Source organism: Notolabrus celidotus, chromosome 10 (assembly GCF_009762535.1).
Source record: "Notolabrus celidotus isolate fNotCel1 chromosome 10, fNotCel1.pri, whole genome shotgun sequence".
Classification (NCBI taxonomy): Eukaryota; Metazoa; Chordata; class Actinopteri; order Labriformes; family Labridae; genus Notolabrus; species Notolabrus celidotus.
The window spans coordinates 19,116,507-19,138,816 of NC_048281.1; the positions used below are offsets into that span (position 1 = coordinate 19,116,507).

At 40.2% G+C, this 22,310-nt stretch overlaps 1 protein-coding gene across 1 annotated transcript; it reads left to right on the top strand.

Moving 5' to 3' along the window:
* The first annotated feature begins 1,801 nt into the window (after positions 1 to 1,801).
* On the top strand, positions 1,802 to 22,169 carry tmem198a (transmembrane protein 198a). Its single transcript, XM_034694028.1, has 6 exons — positions 1,802 to 1,940; positions 9,172 to 9,410; positions 9,664 to 9,876; positions 11,304 to 11,427; positions 17,092 to 17,396; positions 19,359 to 22,169. The coding sequence occupies exons 1-6, from the start codon at positions 1,802 to 1,804 to the stop codon at positions 19,509 to 19,511; spliced, it is 1,173 nt and encodes a 390-aa protein (XP_034549919.1). The 3' UTR covers positions 19,512 to 22,169.
* The last annotated feature ends 141 nt before the right edge of the window (positions 22,170 to 22,310 follow it).

The following is a 22,310-nucleotide window of genomic DNA, read 5'->3' on the forward strand; positions in this document are numbered from 1 at the left end:
TTAATAATTTACATTAGGTAATCGCACAGAAACACTGGTGCAATTTAATCATTCTTTTCATTACAATCGTAAATTAGATGAAGTTTATTAACATAGTGTTTTCTTTTTTCGGAGAAGAGAATAAATGGAGTGTTTTATAGGGAAAATTAACAGACTGCAGTACAGGTTTTGTTTTGTTCCTCCTGAAATGATGCATGTGTTTTTGGTAGAGCCGCGCTTGTCTCATAAGTTTTGCCCCCATGTATCAACAAAATGAAGAATGTATTCTTTTGTTGTTTTGGCATAAGGTTTTGCTTGTGTATTGCTCTCATAGATCTGTTTCTCTGGAGCTTTTGTTCCTGTCTTCCAGTAATGCTAAAATAAAAACAAGACTGCTCAGTTTCTCATGGGCTTATCTTGCTTTTAGACTTTAAACTTTTGTTCAGTAGGTTATACTTTAAATTGTATTTGTTATACTGAAGTTGAAATCATGTATTTCTCTAGTGTTGTTTGAGACTCACTCACATTACAATTTAGCTTGTAATCCCCCCAGAAATCTGTCAAAACAACAACCAACATGATCTATCCATCCATTTCAAAATCCTATTATTAGTCCATAAAGCACTCAATGGTTCAGCTCCCCCGTACATCTCTGACTTGCTCACAGTGTATAACCCGACCAGGATCCTTAGGTCAGCAGGTGGAAGTCTTTTAAATGTACCCAGAGTCAAATCAAAATCTGGTGAAGGGGCCTTTAGTTACTGTGATCCATCTTTTTGGGACAAACTGCCTGCTGATCTCAGGTCCATCACTACTGTCTCCACTTTTTAAAAAAGACTGAAAACATATTTATTTTCTCAAGCATATGAATGATATAATGACTGTTGTGACTGGATGCATGTGCAGCAACACTTGCTGTTTGTCTGATTGCTGTGTCTGATGTATGTTGGGTGTATCTATTGTTTTTCTGTTTTTATTTATTCGATTTGGAAAAATGTCTTTATGTTTTTAATTATCCATGTAAAGCACATTGAACATATGTGTAATGAAATGTGCTTTATAAACAAAATTGCTATTGCTAAAGATATGATTGTTTCATAATGGTAGGGGAACAGTATCCCTGGTCAATACTGCAGCACTTCTTTGTAGCATACATTAGTTTTGACCCAGCAGTCCCTCAGCAGTGCATGCATTAATGCGGATGTATTTCAGTAAATGAGCTGAGCAGCAGTAGATCAGAACCGAGCAGAGACACAAATGTTCAAGGAGATTTCAATGCTTCCCTTCTGAAAAATAGAAGTAGTTCTATGACGCAAATACCACTCCCCGCAGTCATGTACTTGTGCCACAACTTCCCACCACATGCAAATTTATGGAAATGCTTCTGTTGATCTTGCCATGGCAACGCGTACGTATGTGCAACAGATCTTCAGCTTCAAGTCCAGCACTTTCAAAGTGTTGGCAAAAATTTGTTGCAGCCTCTTAACTGTTCAATCCAAGTGAATGATAGTGACTAAACTGCAGTTTTTTTCACCTGCAGGAGAAGTTGTTAGAGAGGCTGTGCAGAGCTCAGATGTGTCTTACTGCTCAGTCAGCACAAACAGCTAAGAACTTAACATGAGTAATCAATGATCACTCTCCTCTGTTGTTTCTTTCTCTCATTCATCCTCACTCCTGCTTTCTTTAACTGTAACTCTTTCTTCTGTGCTTCACTTTCACAGGTATGCTCATCTCAATGGGTGAGGCCCACTGATCCAGTCATCCCTACACCCCTGCCCTCCTCTGTTCTACATAACGCTGTCCCCTCTTCCTGTGAGTCAACATGGCGCACACCTATAAACTTCTGGGCCTGGCTGAGATGGGACTGAAGTGTGACCAGGAGATAGAAAGGAGATATGAGATTGTGCCCTCGGTGGTCTGCTCCATGTGCTGCCTTTTTGGGATAATCTACTGCTTCTTTGGTAAGTGATGATGCAGTCCGTGTTTTACTCATTAGGGTTGAGCTGCTAGTATCTGAAGTGTATCTAAAAAGTGTTCATGCATTAAATAAAAGCACTGAAAAATGGGATTTAATTAAAAGCTGGAAACAGCTCAAGCATCTTTTCAGAATCTGGTGTCTGCGTGTTGAAAGACATTTTGTGCTAGTGCCTCTCTTTATTAGCTGTACACAACACTGTGTAAACATCTATTTATCAGCTGAGCCTGTTTCTGGTTCAGTTGACCTGTAAAATAAGAGTCTGACATTTTGTGGTACTAGCTTTTTTTCTTTTGATGCCAGCAGTCAAGATAATATTATCCACCTAAGTTGGTAAGCTAATGAAGGCAGAAAACACAAGGGGAAAGTTAGCCTGCTGCTTGGAGAAAACACAGAATTCACCCAAACTGCATATCTAGATCTAGATATATAAAGCTAACCGATGAAAAAGCTTGTACAAGTATGAAAACTGCACTCCTTGAACCTTAGAATGCCTCTCCAAATGTACTAGTATGCATGCTATACTTATGTTTCAAGTTGCATTTTTTCATTGAAATTCTGTCTGAAAATCTCTGTGGTCCCAGCTGAAAGACGTTCATAAAGTGTGTTTGCAGACATGTATGTTCAGACCATATTGTCACAATATGAAATGTAAATGTCAACCATTTGAGAAGCAAATTCGTCTCTGTAGGTGAAAGTAGGGTTGCCAACTTCCTCACTACTAAATAAGGACACAGGTGCACGGTGCCATGGTGGTGTGAGCATGATGTGTGAATTCAGCGTATATTCTGATTCAACTGGAAATGCAGAAAGTGTATATTCCCTTTAATCCTTACTGTATCATTATGTAACCTCATATGAATAAAGAAACCACAATTTGGCTCTTTACATCAAAAAACAGGCAAAAGAAAAATGTTATGCAAAAGAGGAGTATGACTCACCAAATGTACTTTTTCCATGGATACTTTTTCCTGCTCTTGACTGACTCAAGCAGAATTTTGTCCTTTTGCACAGCCGGAGAGAAGTACGTACATGACAAGTCACAGTTTACAGATATTTGAAGTTCATTTGTGATCAGCTCTCTGCTGCATCTGTGTCTTGAGTCTGACCATTTAATGGCCATCAGAGACAAAATCCTCTCCACACTTTTTTGCAGGACTTGGCGCATTTGCGCTGTATACATGATCACACATATAAGCACATGATCTGCCACTCGCCTACTGCAGTTTTATCTGATTTAGGATCTATAGAGTGCAGTCCGCTGTATTTACAACAGTAAATAATCAATATGCGGGACAATTGAGGTCCCGTATGAAACAAACCAATTTAGCCCAATATACGGGATGTCCCGGCTAATACGGGACAGTTGGCAACCCTTGGTGAAAGCCAGGCTTGCTACTTTTGACTGTTTAAAGCTTCATGCTAAGCTAACTTTGTCCTGGCTTTGTACAGCAGGAAGAATATGATCCTCCCGTGAAACTCTTTAAAAAGCAAATTAGCATACATCAAACTGCTTCTTCACTATTTATCTTGACAGGAATCAGTCAATGTGTTATCTCCCAACAGTTATCATGGAGTTATTATCACATACTGTTTTTCAATTAGTTTAAAGCTGCTCAGTTATGTTGGTCAATGTAAACAACACATTTACAAAAGAAAGAAAAAAGGATTTAAGCATTAGTTCTAATAATCAAAAGGAAATATTGGATGTCAGCCAGGGGAATAAATGACAGCCTTGATGGAAACAACAAAGAAGGGACATGTAGCTGTGATATATTTCCTGGACGTGTTACTGCTGGGAAATAATTGGAAGTGCTGAAACATGCAGCCGGAGAGCCCTGAAATCTCCACTGTTTATCATTTTTCTGTCATTTCTATTTCACTCTGCTCAGCGGCTGTATGATGTTATTGATTTAGGAGGAGTACAGAGAGGTTACCTTCCTTCAGACTGTGTGAATCAATATTGAAATCTTGACCCTTCAGACAGAGCTACTGTGGTGGTGCTTTTTCCATGTGGCTTTAACTTGTCTTAAACGAATGGACTGGACGACACCATGGGAAACTTACAGTCTGCAGTGCTTTCTTAGAATGAGTCCTTAAATCTGCATCCCACTTACACACCCTCCCCAACAGATGTCAGACTTATTAAAGACTGGACTTCCTGCTGATTTTTAAAGAAAAAAACACATTATTTTCTGTTTCTTATTTAAAGACATGTCCCAGTTTCTCCCAGCTTAATGTTGAAGAAGCATCAAGAGAAAAGAAGCACAGAGTTTAATGAAGTGGACCCCCTGTTGTCCTTACTTTGATTCCACTGTGCACACACACAGACTCATACTGTATGCAAGGGTTCTTTCATATATACAAACACTAAGTCCTTTTCATGAGGCTTAATTTTGTGCCCAGTGAGTGACCGCTGTTAATTGCATCAAGAGTATTAAGGCCACACCCTAATGAGTTTAGATGATAAGTCCTTACAGGAATGTGTAATCAATGAATGATTAGAGAGAGAGATCTGTTGTTATAGTTACAGGATGGTTTACATGAGAGTTCATATTGCTGGAAAGAAAATGAATGCTAGACATTATCAAAATTCCGGCAAAACATTACAGGCGATTACATTCAGAATTTGTAATACAGTTGTTGTACTCTGATGTGAGCGTATCGCCTGTGGATGTCTAACAGAAATTGTATCTACAGGATATACCTGAAGCTATTTTCTTGTTAGAGTTGCTGATAATTTATTCTGGTTGTGGCCTTGTGAACTGATGGTTTTGGGAGAACTGTAGAAACACAGAGGCACACAAGATCATATTGCATGCAACTAGAATTGATTCTTGAGTACACAAAGTAAGGAGACTTAAATGGTTTTTAAAGCTCCTGTTGGGAACTTTCAGTTTGCAGTTCAGTTAAAAAAAATCATTAAGCAAATGTGAAAGTGCAAAAAACTCCAGCTCCTTTTAAGGCCCGCCTTAGCTCCATCTCCTGCCTGTGTCTGGTTAATAAAAAGGTGGGTTGAGTCAGCATTTCTTATATGTCGACCGCCATCATTGGCTTCAAGACACGTCACCAGAAACCCCTGAGTGATGTCACTGATCATGTCCATGTTTTATACAGTAATTTGGGTCAATTTTGGCCTTCCCTTTGAACAAAATGGTACCTATCATGTCTTTGTTGGTCTTGTCCTGCTGACCTGCCTTCTTCGAACAGTCTAATGCAGGGGTTCCCAAACTTTTCAGCCCGTGACCCCCAAAATATGGATACCAAAGACTCGCGACCCTGACTAGAAAATTAGCCTACCTATATGAACATGTGGGTGTGTTTCCTGTGCTGCTATGAATTAACCTACTGCTACTGATGCTTTTGTTAATTAACTGTTCACTAACCCTAAACTTAGGAGTAATCTGACAAAAAGAAAGGCAGAAAACTCATTACATTTTCTATTTTCAAGGTTTTATTTCAAATTTAGCTACTATTTCTGTCGATATTTTTTACTATAATGCGTAAAATTTACTATTTTAAGATAACTTTTGTCATTCAACTTTTTTTATTGCATTATTTTTGGTATTTCTTTGTTAACCACAAGTTAACAAATTATATATAAGTGTAATACAAAACCAACAAAGAGAAGAGAAATTAATAAATAAATAAAAAAATACAAAAATGATAATGATTAACAGTACAAACAAAAATGAAGATAAACATAAGAAAATAAGGTAATTAAACAAAAATAAATAATAATAGTAGTAATAATAAGAAGAAATATTTTTAGATAACATAAAAAAAAACATTCTGGAAGACATCTCACGACCCCACATTTGTGTCTCGCACAGTGTTTATGTATGTTGTAGCCCACAGCAGATAAGTTGCATGCAAATATGTAGCCACAGATTCACTGAAGCGTACAGACGACATTAACATTCATTGTATATGTCCTGGTAAAGCATCAGTAGCATCCGCTCCTGCATTACAAACAAGTTACCCAACAACTTCATTGTGCAAGGTTGACAGCATGCAGCGGGAGTATGGACAAATAGCTGGGCGGATTAAAAACAAATGTGGTAAACATTGCTTTTGTTCATCCTCACCTCGAGGATGGAAGAAAATGTCAAGTTGTCCTGAAGACGGTGTTTCCTTGAGCTTACCTCTTTTATAGCATGCTAACAGTAAAATCATTTCAGTTTGCAAGCTAATTATCCTGTGAGCAAATTAATGTGTTTGTAACTGCCTAATTAACACTAGCTCTAACTGTCTGTAGGAGATATCAAGTTCATCAAAAGATCGCTGGTATGCTTCTAAAAAAAATTCACAGCAAAGTGTCAAATAACGAGAAGAAATAGCACCATTATACTTCAAAAAATGTAAGCTCTTCAGTTCTGCACCATCTGCTATCTATCGGTGTGTTTGTTCGTCAGCATACTCTGACAAAAAGAGAAGATAAAGAGATGCAGTTTCACTCTCAGTGCCGCACGCTGCTCTATAACCAAACAGGATCACTGTTCTGCAAATGAGACACAATGCATAGTGTTGACATTTCACAGACACCCCACTGTTACATTTGAAAAGTATTAGGGAAAACCTGCATCTTGTCGGTTTTCAGTAGTTAAATTGAGTCTCCCTGCTGATAGATGTCTCTCGCAATTGGATTACATTCAAATGAATGATTTTGAGAATAAAGGTTAGCATGTGGAAAATCTAAAGTTGCTGCAGAAATGATGAGTGATGTTACAGTGACAAGATGGGTGAGGCAAAATAAGAGTGGGGGGAGAGGAAAGGGGAAGAGGGGGTGAGCAAGAGCTGGATCAGTCAGAGTGAACAGATGGGATGGAGGGTTTGAGGGGTGGAGGAAAAAGTAAGGGAAGCAATGAGGAACAAAAGAGGGGAATAGGAGGGTTGAGCAGGAGAGTGGAGCAGTGGAACACTGGGGAAGAAGAAGGAAAGGGACACAGGGAGAGAGGCCAAGGAGCAGCCAGGGATGAGCATACTACTTCAGAATGTGTCGTTTGATTGATGGAGACTATCTTATATGGAAGGACAATCCTGGCAATCTGTGGTGGCTGTTGACAAAATCAATTTTCTGTACACAATGTCAGACTTTTGCTTACTTGTGTTGCTTGAAATATATCTAGAAAGAGGTTTGGTCATGAGGGAGGTGCATGGACCCAGGGTTGGATGAGAGGAGGAGTATTGTGTGGCTCGGCTGTGCAACGCCTGATTACACAAAGATAACAATCTGATGTTGGTTCCCCTCGAGACACAGTCCAGTCAGATGGAGGAAGAAGAAAAACAGAGCGAAAAATAAGAGAAGACACAGGCATTAATAAACACAGAGGCAAGGATGAGATTTGAACTGTTGATAGAGTGAGCGTCTTTTGCTTTGCTGCCTTTTTTTGTTGCAGTTCAGAACATAAAAATGGAAATAAAGTGGCGAGAGACGAAAACCAAGGGCAGGAGGGACAATACAAAGGGGGCAGGAAGAAGTCGAAGGAGAGCAGCTGTTCTATTCAGCGAGCCAGTTGACTAATGAATGTGGACGACCTTTTGTGATACAATGATTATCATACTCTAAAGCAGCTTCATGGAGGTTTCAGGAGACAGTTTATCCTCTCTTATCTGGACTTGCAATATGGTAATACCTCTGTGTATGTGAATAAACTGCTACTTTACCTATTAGAGTTAGGGCAAATTCAAACTGCTAATTGCTTGCAGTTCTTTGTTATGCCCCCGATTAAATACTTTATCCTCTCTGTTTCCATTTAATTACACCCATTCATTTTCAATAACTTCTGTACAACTTCAAGCAATCTACACTTCTTTAATTTGATAATGAAACTGAATAATATAACTGAATAAAATGCATACAATATATTAAAAACATCAAAGTCAAATACATGCATCCAATCTTATTAGCTAGGGACTTAAAGCTATGTGTACAAGGCACACATTGCTAAGTGCTAATAATAATAATAATAATAATAATAATAATAATAATAATGATAATAATCATAACTTGTATTTATATAGCACCTTTCAAGAAACCCAAGGTCGCTTCACAGGGTCAGGTAGGGGTTTTGAGGGGTAGGTGGGGATAACACTACCTAACGGGGGAAGGCCTTGAGGAAAAGGTGCGTTTTGACTGCTTTCTTAAAACTCTCCTGGGTTGGGGCGCTGCGGATGTCGGGAGGGAGAGAGTTCCACAGAGTGGGGGCTGCCACACTGAATGCTCTGTCCTCAAAAGTCCGCAGCTTAGTCCGGGGGATGGAGAGGAGGCCCAGGTCTGAAGACCGTAGGTTCCGGGATGGAGTGTGTTGGTTGAGGAGGTCAGCCAGGTATTGGGGGGCGAGGGCATGCAGGGATTTGTAGGTGAGGAGGAGGAGTTTATAGGAGATGCGGTACTTAACAGGGAGCCAGTGGAGGTGAGTGAGAGTGGGGGTGATGTGCTGCCAGGGCTAAACTTAATCCTTATTGATTTCTCCTCTAGACATCAAGCATGAACTATACGGAAGACAAATTTGAAGGTCTTGCAATTGTAAAATCATCCACGGACACAGAAACCCGAACATATCCTTAGTGACATCACCAAGTGGTTTCTGAAGAGGTGTTGTGAAGCCCAAAGATGGCGGTCGCCATATTGTGCATGCCGAATCTAACTTACTTCTGTCTAATCTGTCAGTCAAATAATACATACTCCTAATTATGCAAGGATTAATTATCAGAAATGTCCCTCCCCATGCAGCTGATACAGAGCGACCGAAACCATTCATGTACCAGGCTGTGAACCTGTTTGGTTCCCTTTCACCTTGGCTCAAATAATGATTTCATGGCTTTTAATGTCAACCTCAAGTGGGGACTTGGGAACTATGTTTTATTTGCACTTCACCATTGGCTTCACTTTTCTACACCAGAGGTTCCTGCTTGTCCATCAGCTGCACTTAAATTAAAAGATGAAGTCCCATTTAAACAGACTTTATTTCAGTTACTTCAGGTTGTAAACAAACTGGTCAAATGTATGATAAGTAACAAAAAAGATCATCCAATTATCCGTACAACTGCACAACCCAAAAGCTGTTTTTGTTTTTAACGGCTCTTGAGAGCACTGTAAAGCATGAGCGTTTTATTAAAATGAGATCATTAGTAACAATGAGTCCAGCTGCACAGCATTTGTATGCCTGTGACAGTCTCTCACAGTGGTCTGTTCCTCTTCTTCTCTCTTTCAGGCTATCGATGCTTCAAGGCCGTGTTGTTCCTCACAGGCCTCATGTTCGGCTCTGTGGTCATCTTCATGCTGTGCTACAAGGAGAGGGTGATGGACACTCAGCTCAGCGTTGAGGCATCAGTGGGCATTGGCCTGGGCATCGGAACCCTGTGTGGCCTTGTGACCATGTTGGTCCGCAGTGTGGGTCTGTTTATGGTGGGCCTTCTGCTGGGCCTGCTGGTCGGAGTGGCTTCACTGGTGGTGGGTAGACACATTTGACTGACTTACAGCATTTTATATTTGGTCCTTTACCTTTTGTTGCACATCTTTTCCCCGATTCCTTAATTAATCTAATGTATCTACTCACCTATTGTAAATGTAGGAAATCATCCAGAGGGTGTTGAGATATGGGATGTGAAATTCTATTTAAAATAACTCTCTTTAAGGCAGTAAAAAAGCTGAAAATACCACACTGACAAAGAAAATCTGACCTTCCTCTCTTTTTATTTTGTAGACAATGGAGGAGTTCTACCACCCGAGAACAGTGTGGGTTCCCCTGGGTATCCTCCTGGGCTCTGGGACTTTATTTGCCGTCCTCACTCTTCAGTGGCAGCGCTGCTTTGTCACCTTGTCCACAGCCACATTTGGCTCTGCCATCATCACCGTCACCGTGGATTACTTTATAGAGCTGTTTGCCTTGGTACACTACATCTACGAGAGACTCAGGGTAGGCTTTTGTGTGTGTGTATGTGTGAGTGTGTGTCTGTTTTGTGTGATTTACTGCCCTATAACTTTTGACAGATCTTGTGTGCACAGCACCTCCAGGATTCAACATCAGGCTGTTTGCCTTGGTCAGCGACTTGCCTTTTCATTGTTTGCATGAGAGAGGGAGACCGACTGACAGAAGGCTTGTAAAATAGATCTGTGATATGGAGCTCTTTTCTAGAGTCGACCACCCCAACGTTAGACTCTTGATCTCTGAGAAAATTGAGAAAAGTGGAAAAGTTGTTTTAAATCAAATAGGTTTAAAGTTATATTTTTGGGGCTTTTGCCTTTATTCCATTGGACAGGTGAAGAGAGATAGGAAATGTGGGAGGTAGAGAGTGGGGGAAGACATGCAGGAAATGGTCGACCGGTTGGGAATCAAGCCGGCGACCCTTGCGACGAGAGCTGTAGCCTCTGTATGTGGGGTGCTTAGACCACTAGGCCACCAGCGCCCCTCAATCAAATAGTTTTGACTTAATTTTTCCTTTCAATTTTGAGTAATATTGTGTGATTTACATATACACCATTTCTATTTTTTTCTTAGTTAACTGTGTAGAATATCGCAATATATCGTGATACTATCGTGAGGTTCTTGCCAATACTCACCCCTATTAGTGAGTATGCAAATTTAGAGTGAGGAAATAATCTTGATTTTGGTGTTTGTCTGAGAACAGTGGGGTCCATGCATTTAATGTGTTGTTGAGCTGAGGAAAGGCAGGCTTAGTCAGCCAGTTTGAAATTATCATAAGTACTTATGACATAGAGTTAGATAGCTTAAAAGTCAAAGCACATGATCACACTAATGCAAACATTTTTTAATTCAATATGGTCATAAAACAGTCCTGCTGAATTGCTGAATATATCAGTGGGATGGAAGAGATAGCTATTCTGTTGCAAAAGTATCCTTAAGCAAAATCTCTTTAGATGTAATATCAGCCTGTCTGTCTCTGAACAGTGAGTCATATCACCCAAATGTTGGCGTGACATTACATGGAGGTACATCAAATACCTCACAATCACTCAGAAAAGGTGAACTCACAGACAGTCTGCAATCAGCTCAGCTCCTGATTTCACTGCTTGATGATTTCCCTCAAAGTAAAAAGAGCAATCAGTTAGTTTCGGGGGCAAAAACTTTCAGAAAATCATGAACACATACCTACGCACTCCAACGCTTTGATACACTGCTCTAAGAGACTGATTTATGTAGACAGGTGACAGATTCAAGAGAAAGCAGTGGGATGGTTAATGTTCTCAAACCATTCATTTTGGTTTCATTGTTTTTCTGACCATTATCACATTTTCACACATCTATGAAACCTTTCTATGTACAGAACAGAACATGAGTATAAATTGGATGGGCAACTACAATAACAAGTGTAATCATTGCAGGTGGCGCCCAAGAGGCAGGTGTGCTGGTTTACCTGGGTCATCTTGGGGGTGTGGCCTGTCCTGGCCTTACTGGGAGTGCTGATCCAGTGGAAAGTCACTGCAGAAGGGTTTTCTCACACAGAAGGTGAGTAATGCTGCTTTGCACAAATGAGCAGACTGCTTTCAACAGGTTGAAATTCTAACTCTACATATAGGTATGTTGTAGCAGCACCAGATTTAATATTTTGCCATGTTTTTGGATTTTGATTTGTGCATTAGTCTGTAATTTATGGAAATGTAAAGGTAGTATAACTTAAATATGGTGTCCAAATATTGAATTATTCAAAAAGCTGAGATTGACTGCATGAAGTATTTCAAATCAAGACAGGAATTTAGGGGTACTGATCAGGTGTAGAAAAAACACCATGAGAACACAACAGATAGAGTTTCTATATCGAGTTCACTGTGATCAATAACAACCTATTACAATATACAATATTACAATAGTAGCAAAACACAATTAACCCCTTACCTTAATCTGACCTCTTCAGTCTTTATTTTTCCTTACATTAGATAAAAATGCTCAAAGGAAAAAATATTAATTTTCAAACTGTGATAGCTTCTTTTGCGCTGGTCATTACACAATATGTAAAAATATATCGTTTTCATAGTTTATATTCTGGCAACAGGACTGAGGACTCAAATTCAGACTGTAGGTAGGTGTTGAGCTTAGGTGACATGGGAAGGCAGGTCCAGGTCACTACAGCAGGTTTTGAAAATCCACAAATCAATGCCCTTGTGAGGAGAGAATGTCTGAAGCTGAGAGGATAGACAGAGAGTATGCGCCTATGATACCTTGACCCTCCTGTTATGTTAATTTCTCTGGAACAGCAATAATGCTCCTGGGTCAATTTGACCCGGGGAATATTCAATTATCCAAAAGTGTCAGAACCCCAAAAAATCCCAATACACATTTTTTTTAAATTCTAATCCTTAACTCTATTACTAACCTTTTAAATCAAATTTTGGTCCATTGGTGTTCTTTAATTCTCACAGATCATGGTTCAATGAGGATAACTCACTCGTTTTTCTTTAAAATTCATGTTAAAACTTACTTTAATGTACATTGAAAAGCCCTAAATATAGATACAATGGTTTTACATGACATAGATTTTTTGTTTATTTTATTTTACATTTGAATTTTTTTTTCTTTTTATGAAGTGATGTTGATAAATTAACACGATACCCTCTGTCACATGCAGCCCAGATTTTTATGCTGCATTTAGCTGGTTTGGAAGGCATGTATTGCCTAAAAAGGGCCTTTAAAAAGGGTCAATTTGACCCGCATCATAACGAAAGGGTTAGAGGAAAAAAAACAGAAAGCAACACTTTGCTCCTGGTTGAGGATCTTAGTAATAATCTAAACGTAGAAATACAAATAAACATCTCATGAATAAACAGCTAACTGCATTCCAACTGTTTTCTGCTGAAATAAAGCTACAGCCTCTGCTCCTACCTGTAACTGGATGTGCTCTGAAAAAGCTGAATCAAGTGAGGCAGTGCTCACCTCGCCGTGTCCTCTCTAACTTTATGGTAATGTAAGCCACAGGCTGCAGTCAAGGCCGGTGCAGACCTGTTAGAGAAGGTTTAAAAGTATGTTTGATCAAGCTAAAATCAGAAATCTGTTTAGGCAGGGAGGGATAATCTGCAAGGTCTGTTTTTCAGCCTCGATATTGGAGTTTGGATCATTGATGAGGATCAACTTTTTAAGTGCAGCTTTGAAGTCATGTTACAGTATTTATCACAAATAGCCTATCACCATTATCCTATGTAATGAAGCAGGACTGCTATACGCACCCTGTAGGAGCAGTTTATGTGAGAAATGCTGAAAGTGTGCATTAACGCTGGATCGAACACAGTGTTATGTTATAAATGTGGAAAAATAACATGTTTGTTTTTGGACATGATTCAATGTTTAATTGTGCTTATTTTGTAAGCATGTCAAGCTCTCAGCGTCAATCTCACAAAGGCTGCCATTTTATAAGACTGAAAAATCCATTGTTATTTCGTTAAACAGTCAGTTTGATGGCAGCTTTAAGAGTCTCAACCATTACAAGGGCAGGGAAAAGTGTGTGTGTGTGTGTGTGTGTGTGTGTGTGTGTGTGTGTGTGTGTGTGTGTGTGTGTGTGTGTGTGTGTGTGTGTGTGGAGAGAGAGTTTGAATACACCAACATGAGTGTTGTCAGCAGAATGTGATATTGATGGAAACAGCCTTTTCTGAAAGCAGCCACAACACAGATGGTTAGATCGCACGCGCGCACACACACATACACACACACACACACACACACACACACCTACACACACACATACACACACACACACACACACACACAAATGCACAGTGTAAATGCAGAACACAAACAACAGCACACACAAACAGAGACATAAATACACCAGGGCAGAGTTTCCCCCTCACACCCTAACTTCTGGGAAATTATAACACCCACATCTCATTTGTTTGCACAGGCACACACATCAAGTCTTACATTTGATCTTTGCTGGTGTGTGACGTGCAGAGTTATAGTGTCTTAGAAGAAGTCACACATGGCCTCAAATAATGGGATTAAACAGCCAGCTGCCATGGCTTCCAGTCAGAGGGTGTGGGCAAAGAGATAGAGGAAGCTTTTTAGTGCTATTTTAAAAATGTACAATTGCGTGTGGGGAAGAGAGACCTAGAAATGGATAAAGGCATGAAGAGGGAACGGGCAGGCAAAATACTGCTAGCATGCAACTGAATCAATTCTCAGAGATTCAGGAGACATAGCTTTGTTAAAATAAAGAGAGTTGCTCAAAATCCTAATTTATCATAATGTAGCAACATACGTGTAAGAAGACAAACTTAATTAATCCCTGAGAGGATATTCATTCATCGCACTCTGTTGTGGAACATGCTGCACATGCATAGGCCTGAAATACACACACATGCACAAACAGGATCCTGTGGACGTGCACTAATGGAGAGATATCTGAGCTAGGGGGCTGCACACAATGGAGTGCATCCAGCAGTTGGGAGCTTGGTGCCTTGCTCAAAAAGGCAGATCTCAGGAAGTTAACTGGCACCTCTCAAGCAACTAGTCCCAATTGCCCCCATTAATATGGACAGTGTGCCTCCACCTCCTCCCATTGTGAGAAGTGAAGCCAAAATATTGTCTCAATGGATGCTGACATATTGCATGCGCAGAAACAATCTGGCTGGTGGAGCTGCAGGACTGACATTACGGCCCTTGTGCTAACCAAAGGCAGATCTTTCCAGTTGGTACAGTCTTCACCAGAACTTATTTTTGTCTTGATTCAAAGCAGAAAATCATGAATAGGCAAAGTTAAGTGAATCTTGTGTTAGTGCTAATTACAGGAATTTTAATTGGTCAGAAGCCTGCATTTGTCAACAGAGGTATCAATCAAACAAATTGACAGGATTTTTAAAAAATATTACAACTGAAATTCTAAGGAGGACTAAAAAGGAGGAAATACAATGACAAAGGTAGAAAATAAACTTTCTGATGTAAAGAAACGTCAAAAAGTAGTTAAAAAAAGATTAAAAAAAACATGATTGTATTTCTGTATCAACATCATAGACTGTTTAAAATATGGATGTAGTATCCGTGATGTGATCTGTTTCTGAAGCGTTGTTTTGAGGCCAATCGTCGGTGGCAGCCATATTGCTGCTGTCGAGCGATTGTGACGTAAAGAGGCGGGCTTTGAGCCTCCTAGCCAACAGCTACAGTGTTCCTGCCTGTCAATCAAGTCAGCTGTGCCTCTCATTGGAAGACTAGTAATCTCAATATCTTTGAAATTGCTGCGTTAGAAAAAAATCCCTCCCCCGTACAGTGTGTGCCGATCGAGAAATGAGCTATCCAGACGACACTCGTCTTTTGTACCAGGCTGTAAACATGTTTATTTCTTCTTTTTTTTAAGTTATATTTTTTGGCCTATTTGCCTTTATTTGATAGGACAGCTGAAGAGAGACAGGAAATGTGGGGAGTAGAGAGCGGGGGAAGACATGCAGGAAATGGTCGACCGGCCGGGAATCCAACCAGCGACCCCTGCGACAAGGACTGTAGTATGTTGAGCGCTTAGACCTTAGACCTTATACCACCTGCGCCCCAACATGTTCATTTCTGCTGTAAAGATCGTCTTTTAGGAATTGGTGTGTATGTGGTTTCCTGCACTTCTGGAGCCAGCCTCAAGCGGATCCTCGATGAACTGCAGTTTTTAGCACTTCCGCATTGGACTCATATTTTTAGACCCGAGGTTGCCGCTTGATCAGCATGTGTGTTATATGCATTGCATACAGCATGCGTTAAGGAGTATAGGTTAGACAAGGTTCCAGCAAGAAAACTGAATGTTATTGCACTTCCTGCAGCTTTGAGATAAGAGTCGGGTCAGTAAGGGTCATTACTGCATCGTTTAGAAACCTCTATGTATGTACCTCTTCAGTATGGAATCTTAAATGTAGTTTTAAAGACCTTGTGTCCTGCTGTCAGAGTTCATCTGTAGTCTCTAGCTGCTAAAAGCGTTCTTTGTGGCCAAAAGCCTTGTATTGGCAGAGAATGTAGGATGGAGAAAGAGAAAAGGCAAACAGAGAGAGCAGGGGAACTGGGGGAAGGGTGATTAACTGGGGCACAACGGGAAAAAAAGCAGGGCGGCCGAGTTGAGCAGTGAGGAAAACCATCCGTCTGTTAACTGATTGAATGGCGTGCGGGACCCGGCATGAATGAATTAGCTCACATGTGTTTGCTTTGTCCTTTTTTTTCAGCATACGTGGACAAAGATACACACATCTTTGTGTTTCTATACTTGTAAGAGCCCCAAAACCATTAGAACCAAATTCTTAACCACAACTCTTAGCCTAGCTTGAACCAAACTCTCTGACAGCCTTTAAAGAAAATTTAAGAAAAAACACACTGTCCTGACTCCCAAGGTCTTAATCTCACCATGGTCGCAGCAAAGATAGGCACACAAGCATATGAACACACCCTCACACACACACACACACACAAACAGTAGCATGTAGCCGGAGAGGCCTGCGGTGGGGTGAGCTGAGGAAAAGAAAAAGGGGGGTATCATTAAGCAGTTTCCCTGGCAGATGGTGCCTCGTTAGCTGTCCGCCTGCACAAAGAAACAACAATAGACCTCATAACACTTCCACACCCACACACAAACACACACAGTAACTGTGATGCATGCAGTACATCATGTGTTGGTGGAGTTCAGCAGGGTCCCGGTGCTTGTGGCGACACTTTGACATAATATAATGAACATGAAATAAATCCCCAACACCCCCCTGAATCAAAGTGCTGACAAACTACCAATCCAAAAATAGTTGTACATGTAATTAATGGACAGCAAGACAGGATGGATTCCGGACATCCTTTGCTTGGGTGGGTGTGAAAATAACACAAACACAGTCACCCACTCACAATATGTCAGGAGACTGAGCAGCTCTGTACGAGTACAGTCATCCGACTGAGGAGTATGAAGGAACTGAGGAAATGGACAAAAATGGTTCTTCCTTCCTGTCTACCTTTTGAAGCCTGTATCTACAATAATCCTCATAAGGAAGATTTAGCACCAACATTTAGATGCTAATTAGAATATACATAAATAAATAGGTTGAAGGTTTCTCCTGTTTGTGTTGTCAGTCTGAGTGATTTTCAATGTTTCTTTCTGTTCCTTCCCTCTCTCTCTCTCTCTCTTACTTCTTTTCTTTCCACACTTTATCACATATCTGGTCTTTCCCCCTCCAGTGGTTCTAAGCCGACAGCAACGGAGGGTCCAGCTCATGCGGATCAAACAGCGGGAAGAGCGGCTGAAAAAAGAGAAGGAGAACAAGAAGAAGAAGAAACGACAGACCCAGAAGACCAGCCAAAAGCCAAAAGCCCATGTCCATCATCACCATCATCACCAGCAGTACCACCATCCAGCGGCATCCCATCCTCATCACCAAGCCCAGAGTGCTCAGCCTCCCAAAGTCCCTCCTCCCCAGACTGAGCCTGGCTACCACCGAAAATCCAACCCCAAGAGACGCTTTGATGGAGACGTGCTGTCACCGGTACGAAGAAGCACCTTCATCAGTGATATGATATATGATAGACAAAAAAATCAATCCACATGTGAAAAAAGAAGCACTAAGGCACATACCTACTATAAGCAGCTAGCAGCTAATAACTGACCTGGTCCTTGTATTGAGATTTTATGTCGTCTTGTTTGAATGAAGTTGCGTGGAAGCCAGGTAAAACCTCAGTAAGTAGGCGCTCCCAGCTGATAAATTGTACACTGTAAAACATTATAAGCCCAATTAGTTACACCCATTAACGTTTTTTCTTTAACTAAAAGAGCCTGAAGATGTTTTAGACTTTGAACTAGGCTATATGATTTTTTCGAATGTAAAAATTGCAACAATGAATTGTTTGGGCGATTTAGATATTTTGTCATACCTGAACATGTTCAATGAACTAGTTTTTTCAAGTTCTAAGTTTAAAAAATAAAAGAACAAAAGAAGCAAGAATAGGGACTGTTTTCTAGTATTTTAACTTTTTAAAAATTGTCCTCTTTAATACATTGCAAGGTTTAAGCATGGCTGAAAACTACCAGTTACACACAGAATATGTATTATGTATTTTATTTCAAACTTTATTGAGGCAGTTAATAGTAAACAACAGAGGACTACTTTCACTGGCGGATGAAATCTGTGCACCTGACAACGGAGTTTGAACAGTGTGAAGCAGCTAGTTTTGAAGTTGAATGAACTTACCGAATCAGAATCAGAATCAGAATCAGCTTTATTGGCCAGGTATGCTTGAACACACAAGGAATTTGACTTTGGAAAACTGTGCTCTCTATGTACAAGGCATAAGAATAAGACAAAAAAATAAAAAAATAATAACAATAACATCAGCTATAAATACAAAAGAACAACAAATAGGCATGTACAGGCTAAAATAATATGATAAAAGTGCAGTGGTGAGTTGCAGAGGTAGAAAACTTACATTTTCAAGTTAAACCAGCTTGAAATGTCTTACAGTGTAGGCTGGGAGCTACTAGCTGTTTGGGAGTCAAAAGCCAAACTTCAGTTAATTCTCCTTAATTTATTTTTAGCATTAAACAAATGCATATCACCTGGTGGGTTCTATAGTTGATGTGAGGTTGATTTTGTTAGCTTAGGACTGACTGGGCCTTTCTGGGTTGTTTTCAGTCATTTCGCCATTGACAGTCTTTGTGCTAAGCTACGCTAGCCAGTTTTGAAACTAGTGTTGTTCTTATTCTGAACTAAAAGTAAGCAAATAACTCTAACTAAGCACTTCAAGCAATGGTTGTACATATGTGTAGGCTTTGAGTCATTTTCTGTCAGGCTGGGGGGGGTGTTGGACGCAAGTGCGGACCACAGGGTTTCTATAAGTTAGGCCGACTCCAAAAACGGGATAACCACACAAGGATTGCAAACAATCAGAGGGAGAGGGGAAAACTATAATACAGAAGGTTGAAACCAAGATATACCAAAACCTAAACAAGGTGTTGATTCGATAATAGAGAAACAAAACCACTGCTGCAGAGCAACTGGGAGGAACAAAGAAATGAGGGAGACCCAGGAAAACCTTTTTATAAAAGTAAAAGAGCTGCGAGAAATGCCTTCTAAGAAAACTAAAAAGCATGGGGTAAATGAGAACAATACTCTTATAAGAGCAAGAGAGCAGGGGCAAAATGCTGGAGGTGTTTTTGTGATGCTTTGGGAACCAACACAACACAGAGAACATGCGACAGATCCACTCACTACTCAGAGGGAGAGCTAATGAGTCAGCACATGGAACTGGAGCCCAGGAGTATATATAAGCTTCCCCCAACCTGATCCAGATCAGGGGCAATCAGGCACACACACCTGACCCTGCACTATGCTGATCAGTTCACCACACTCAGAGAGTGGCAAACTGAGTGCCCCTCACATTATGTCACAATTCTTTCCGAAGTCTACACGTTGTATTCTTAACTGAACCTTGTATTATCTGTGCATCCACAGAGCTACATCAGGAGCTTCAGGGACAGACAAACAGACAGACGAGCATACTCCCACAGTCGAATGATGAGCCGCTCCAGGATGGGTGAACTTGACTACGACTGTGGCTCTCAAGTGCCCCTCACAGCCGCCAATGGAGCTCCAGTCCGTATCTGAGACAGCGAAATGCACACACGCCAACTGTACAACAAACAAAAATCGCACAAGGATACTTTATTCTTCTTTTTCACAGAAAGGAGTTGGAAACTTTACCTTGACCGTGCCAATATTCAACTGCCTATCAACCAACTGAAACTTCCTATGCCTCCAAGGTGGTTTGTCTAAGTCCTGCACTGTTATGGTTGTTGTTTCATCCAGTTCTGTACTGTTTGAATGTCAAGACTCAAGAGAAGACCCCCTTTCTTTCGGCTGGAGCAAGAGCTAGTCACTGTTCATAAGGATGTGAATCTTAAACACTATGAGTCATCGCAGACTATGTTTGACATCAGGCCTCTTGTGTAATTACTCATAGGCCTATCAGGTCAATCCACTGAATTATCTCTTTGATGGTTTGAATTTTAAAAAATGGTTGCTTTAAGCCATAAAAAGCAATTTCCAGAAAAACTGTGGCAAAGAAGGATCAGTTCATAACACGCCATTTCAAAATGCAACTTACGTGGAGTCAAGGTAGCACTGCCCTCAAATAAACCTTGAAAACACTTTTAAGACCTAATCTAAGCAATTTTCCTCAAGGATTCCATTTAGAGAAGGACACTACAAAAAACTCAGCTAATACTGCAACAGAACGGCAGCTCTGCTCCATCGTTTTCTCCACTGAGAAGTCACTGCATGGCGTCAGGTGTCTATCAAGTCAACATGTTGTCTCCACAGTCTGTGTGGGAATCCAGAAAGTCCTCTATTTCTCCTACATGACAGGGATGTTTTTCAGGTTTTTAATGAATCAAACAGTTTACACCGAAGACAGTTTTTATGTTTCTCCTCAGCGAACGCTCCACGTCATTGCCTGCATTTTCTGCTTACCTCTCATCACTTCCCTCTGCCTGCTGGCAGCAAATGTCTTAACCAAGGACCCAAGCAGGAGACACATCTTTACCTTCCCTCATTTTCCTGAATTTTAACATTACAAGCTACTGTTGGTATTTCATTTGACACATCCCTTTCCCTCTTCTTATCTCAAGAAACAATCTATATTTGCATAATTTGTCTAATCAAACAAACAAGAAACTGCTGTCTGATACAGGTCACCACGGAATTGACAAAATAAATCTCTTTAATGGTTTTGGGGGGAACAAACATGGCAGAAAAAATGTCAAATTCAGTGTGTTTGCATGTGTGGACATACTAGCCCTCTGGCAAGTGATGGATTGTACCAAATGTTGGCCAGGGAGAGGGGGGTTCATTATAATGTATGTAGAACATGCTGTATTTCCTTCCTCCTTGTCTGCCAGTGTACCAGCCTGGTTGAAAATGTGAATCTAGGTTTTGATAACATGCTAAGTGATGAAATGTAGAAGGTTTGATGAGAAGATACTGTCGTGTAGAGGGTGAGACATAGAGAGAAAATGAAAGCATTTGCAAATGGCACCCTCTAATGTTTACTACTGGACCTTCTTTTTTCTAGACCTGCTGTTGATGTGTGCATATGTTTGTGTGTACATGCATTTGCCTGTGATTTGCTTTTCAATTCCAATATGCTCATTTACATTGTTGCATTCAACATCCAGAAATGTGAAAGGGTTAGATTTTATTTAGGAAGTATAATCAATACAAAGGAACTTTTTTCTTGTTTTTGTTGAACCTCTGTAGGTAATGTAGTTCCTCACAATAAACGCTCTTACCACTAACAATATCACAGTTAAAGTCAAAAACCACAGATAGATGACCAAAAAACACAAAAGTGAAGGAATGTACTAAAATTCCACTAAAAACAGAGATGTGTTGATGACTTGGGACAGTACCTATTTATAGATTTGACATCCTGAGGTTGACATCCTAAAGTTTAACCACATGATTTAACATCCTGCGGTTTAAATGAACACAAAGACTTCACAGCTCTGTTTTTAAATACCTGATGTGATGGACTTGGCACTGGAGGACCAATCATTCTTAACATAACCCGTTACTGCATGAGAAACCTTGTGTAATTGTTTCCTATGTGTCAATGTTTCAGTGTGTCTCTGTCGTCATGTGAAAACCTCAGACAGTTTTATTTCGTTGGTCCCAGTATGCATAAAACATGATCTAAATAGACTTAAAGAAGTCAAAGTTGTGGAAGTATGCAAGGCTGAAGTGGGACATGTTTCAATATCAACTGTCTGCTGTAGAGGAACATCAAAACCTCAATGTTAACAGTGACCTCAGTGCAGTTTGTAACATTTCTTGTAAAACATTGTGAATCTTGTGAGGACCAACTCTAATCTGTTCTGCCACAGTAAATAACTAAAGGACTTTCTCTTCTTTTCTTTTCTCCTCTCCTCACTCTGTTTACACCGTCCAGCTAAAGGGCTTTCAAGAAGCATTTAAAGCGTTACCCCCGTTACTAAAAGCATTGAACTGAGTCACCTTCTGTTTTTCTGTCTATGTTACTACAGTAAAGGTTTCTAGTAGTGGCAGTGCAAGTGTTATTTGGGGTTTTGTTTATACTTCTATATTTTGTTCTATTTTTGTCGGTTTACTGCACTAACCGCACTAACAATAACAAAGGTTATTTATTCAGTGCTTCACATGGTAAACAACTGATTCCAACATGTGAGGACTGAAGAAGATGACATCATACAACAAAGAACTAATACAGAAATAGAATCAATCCAAACCTTTCAAATAAAGATGAACAATGATAAGTAAGAAAGGAATGCGCTAAAATTGTGTGACAGAATTAGAATATTTGCAATTCTAAAATTTAGGAGTGATTAAAGATGTTATTAATTCAGAATAGTTATTTAAGCATTCTTCTGA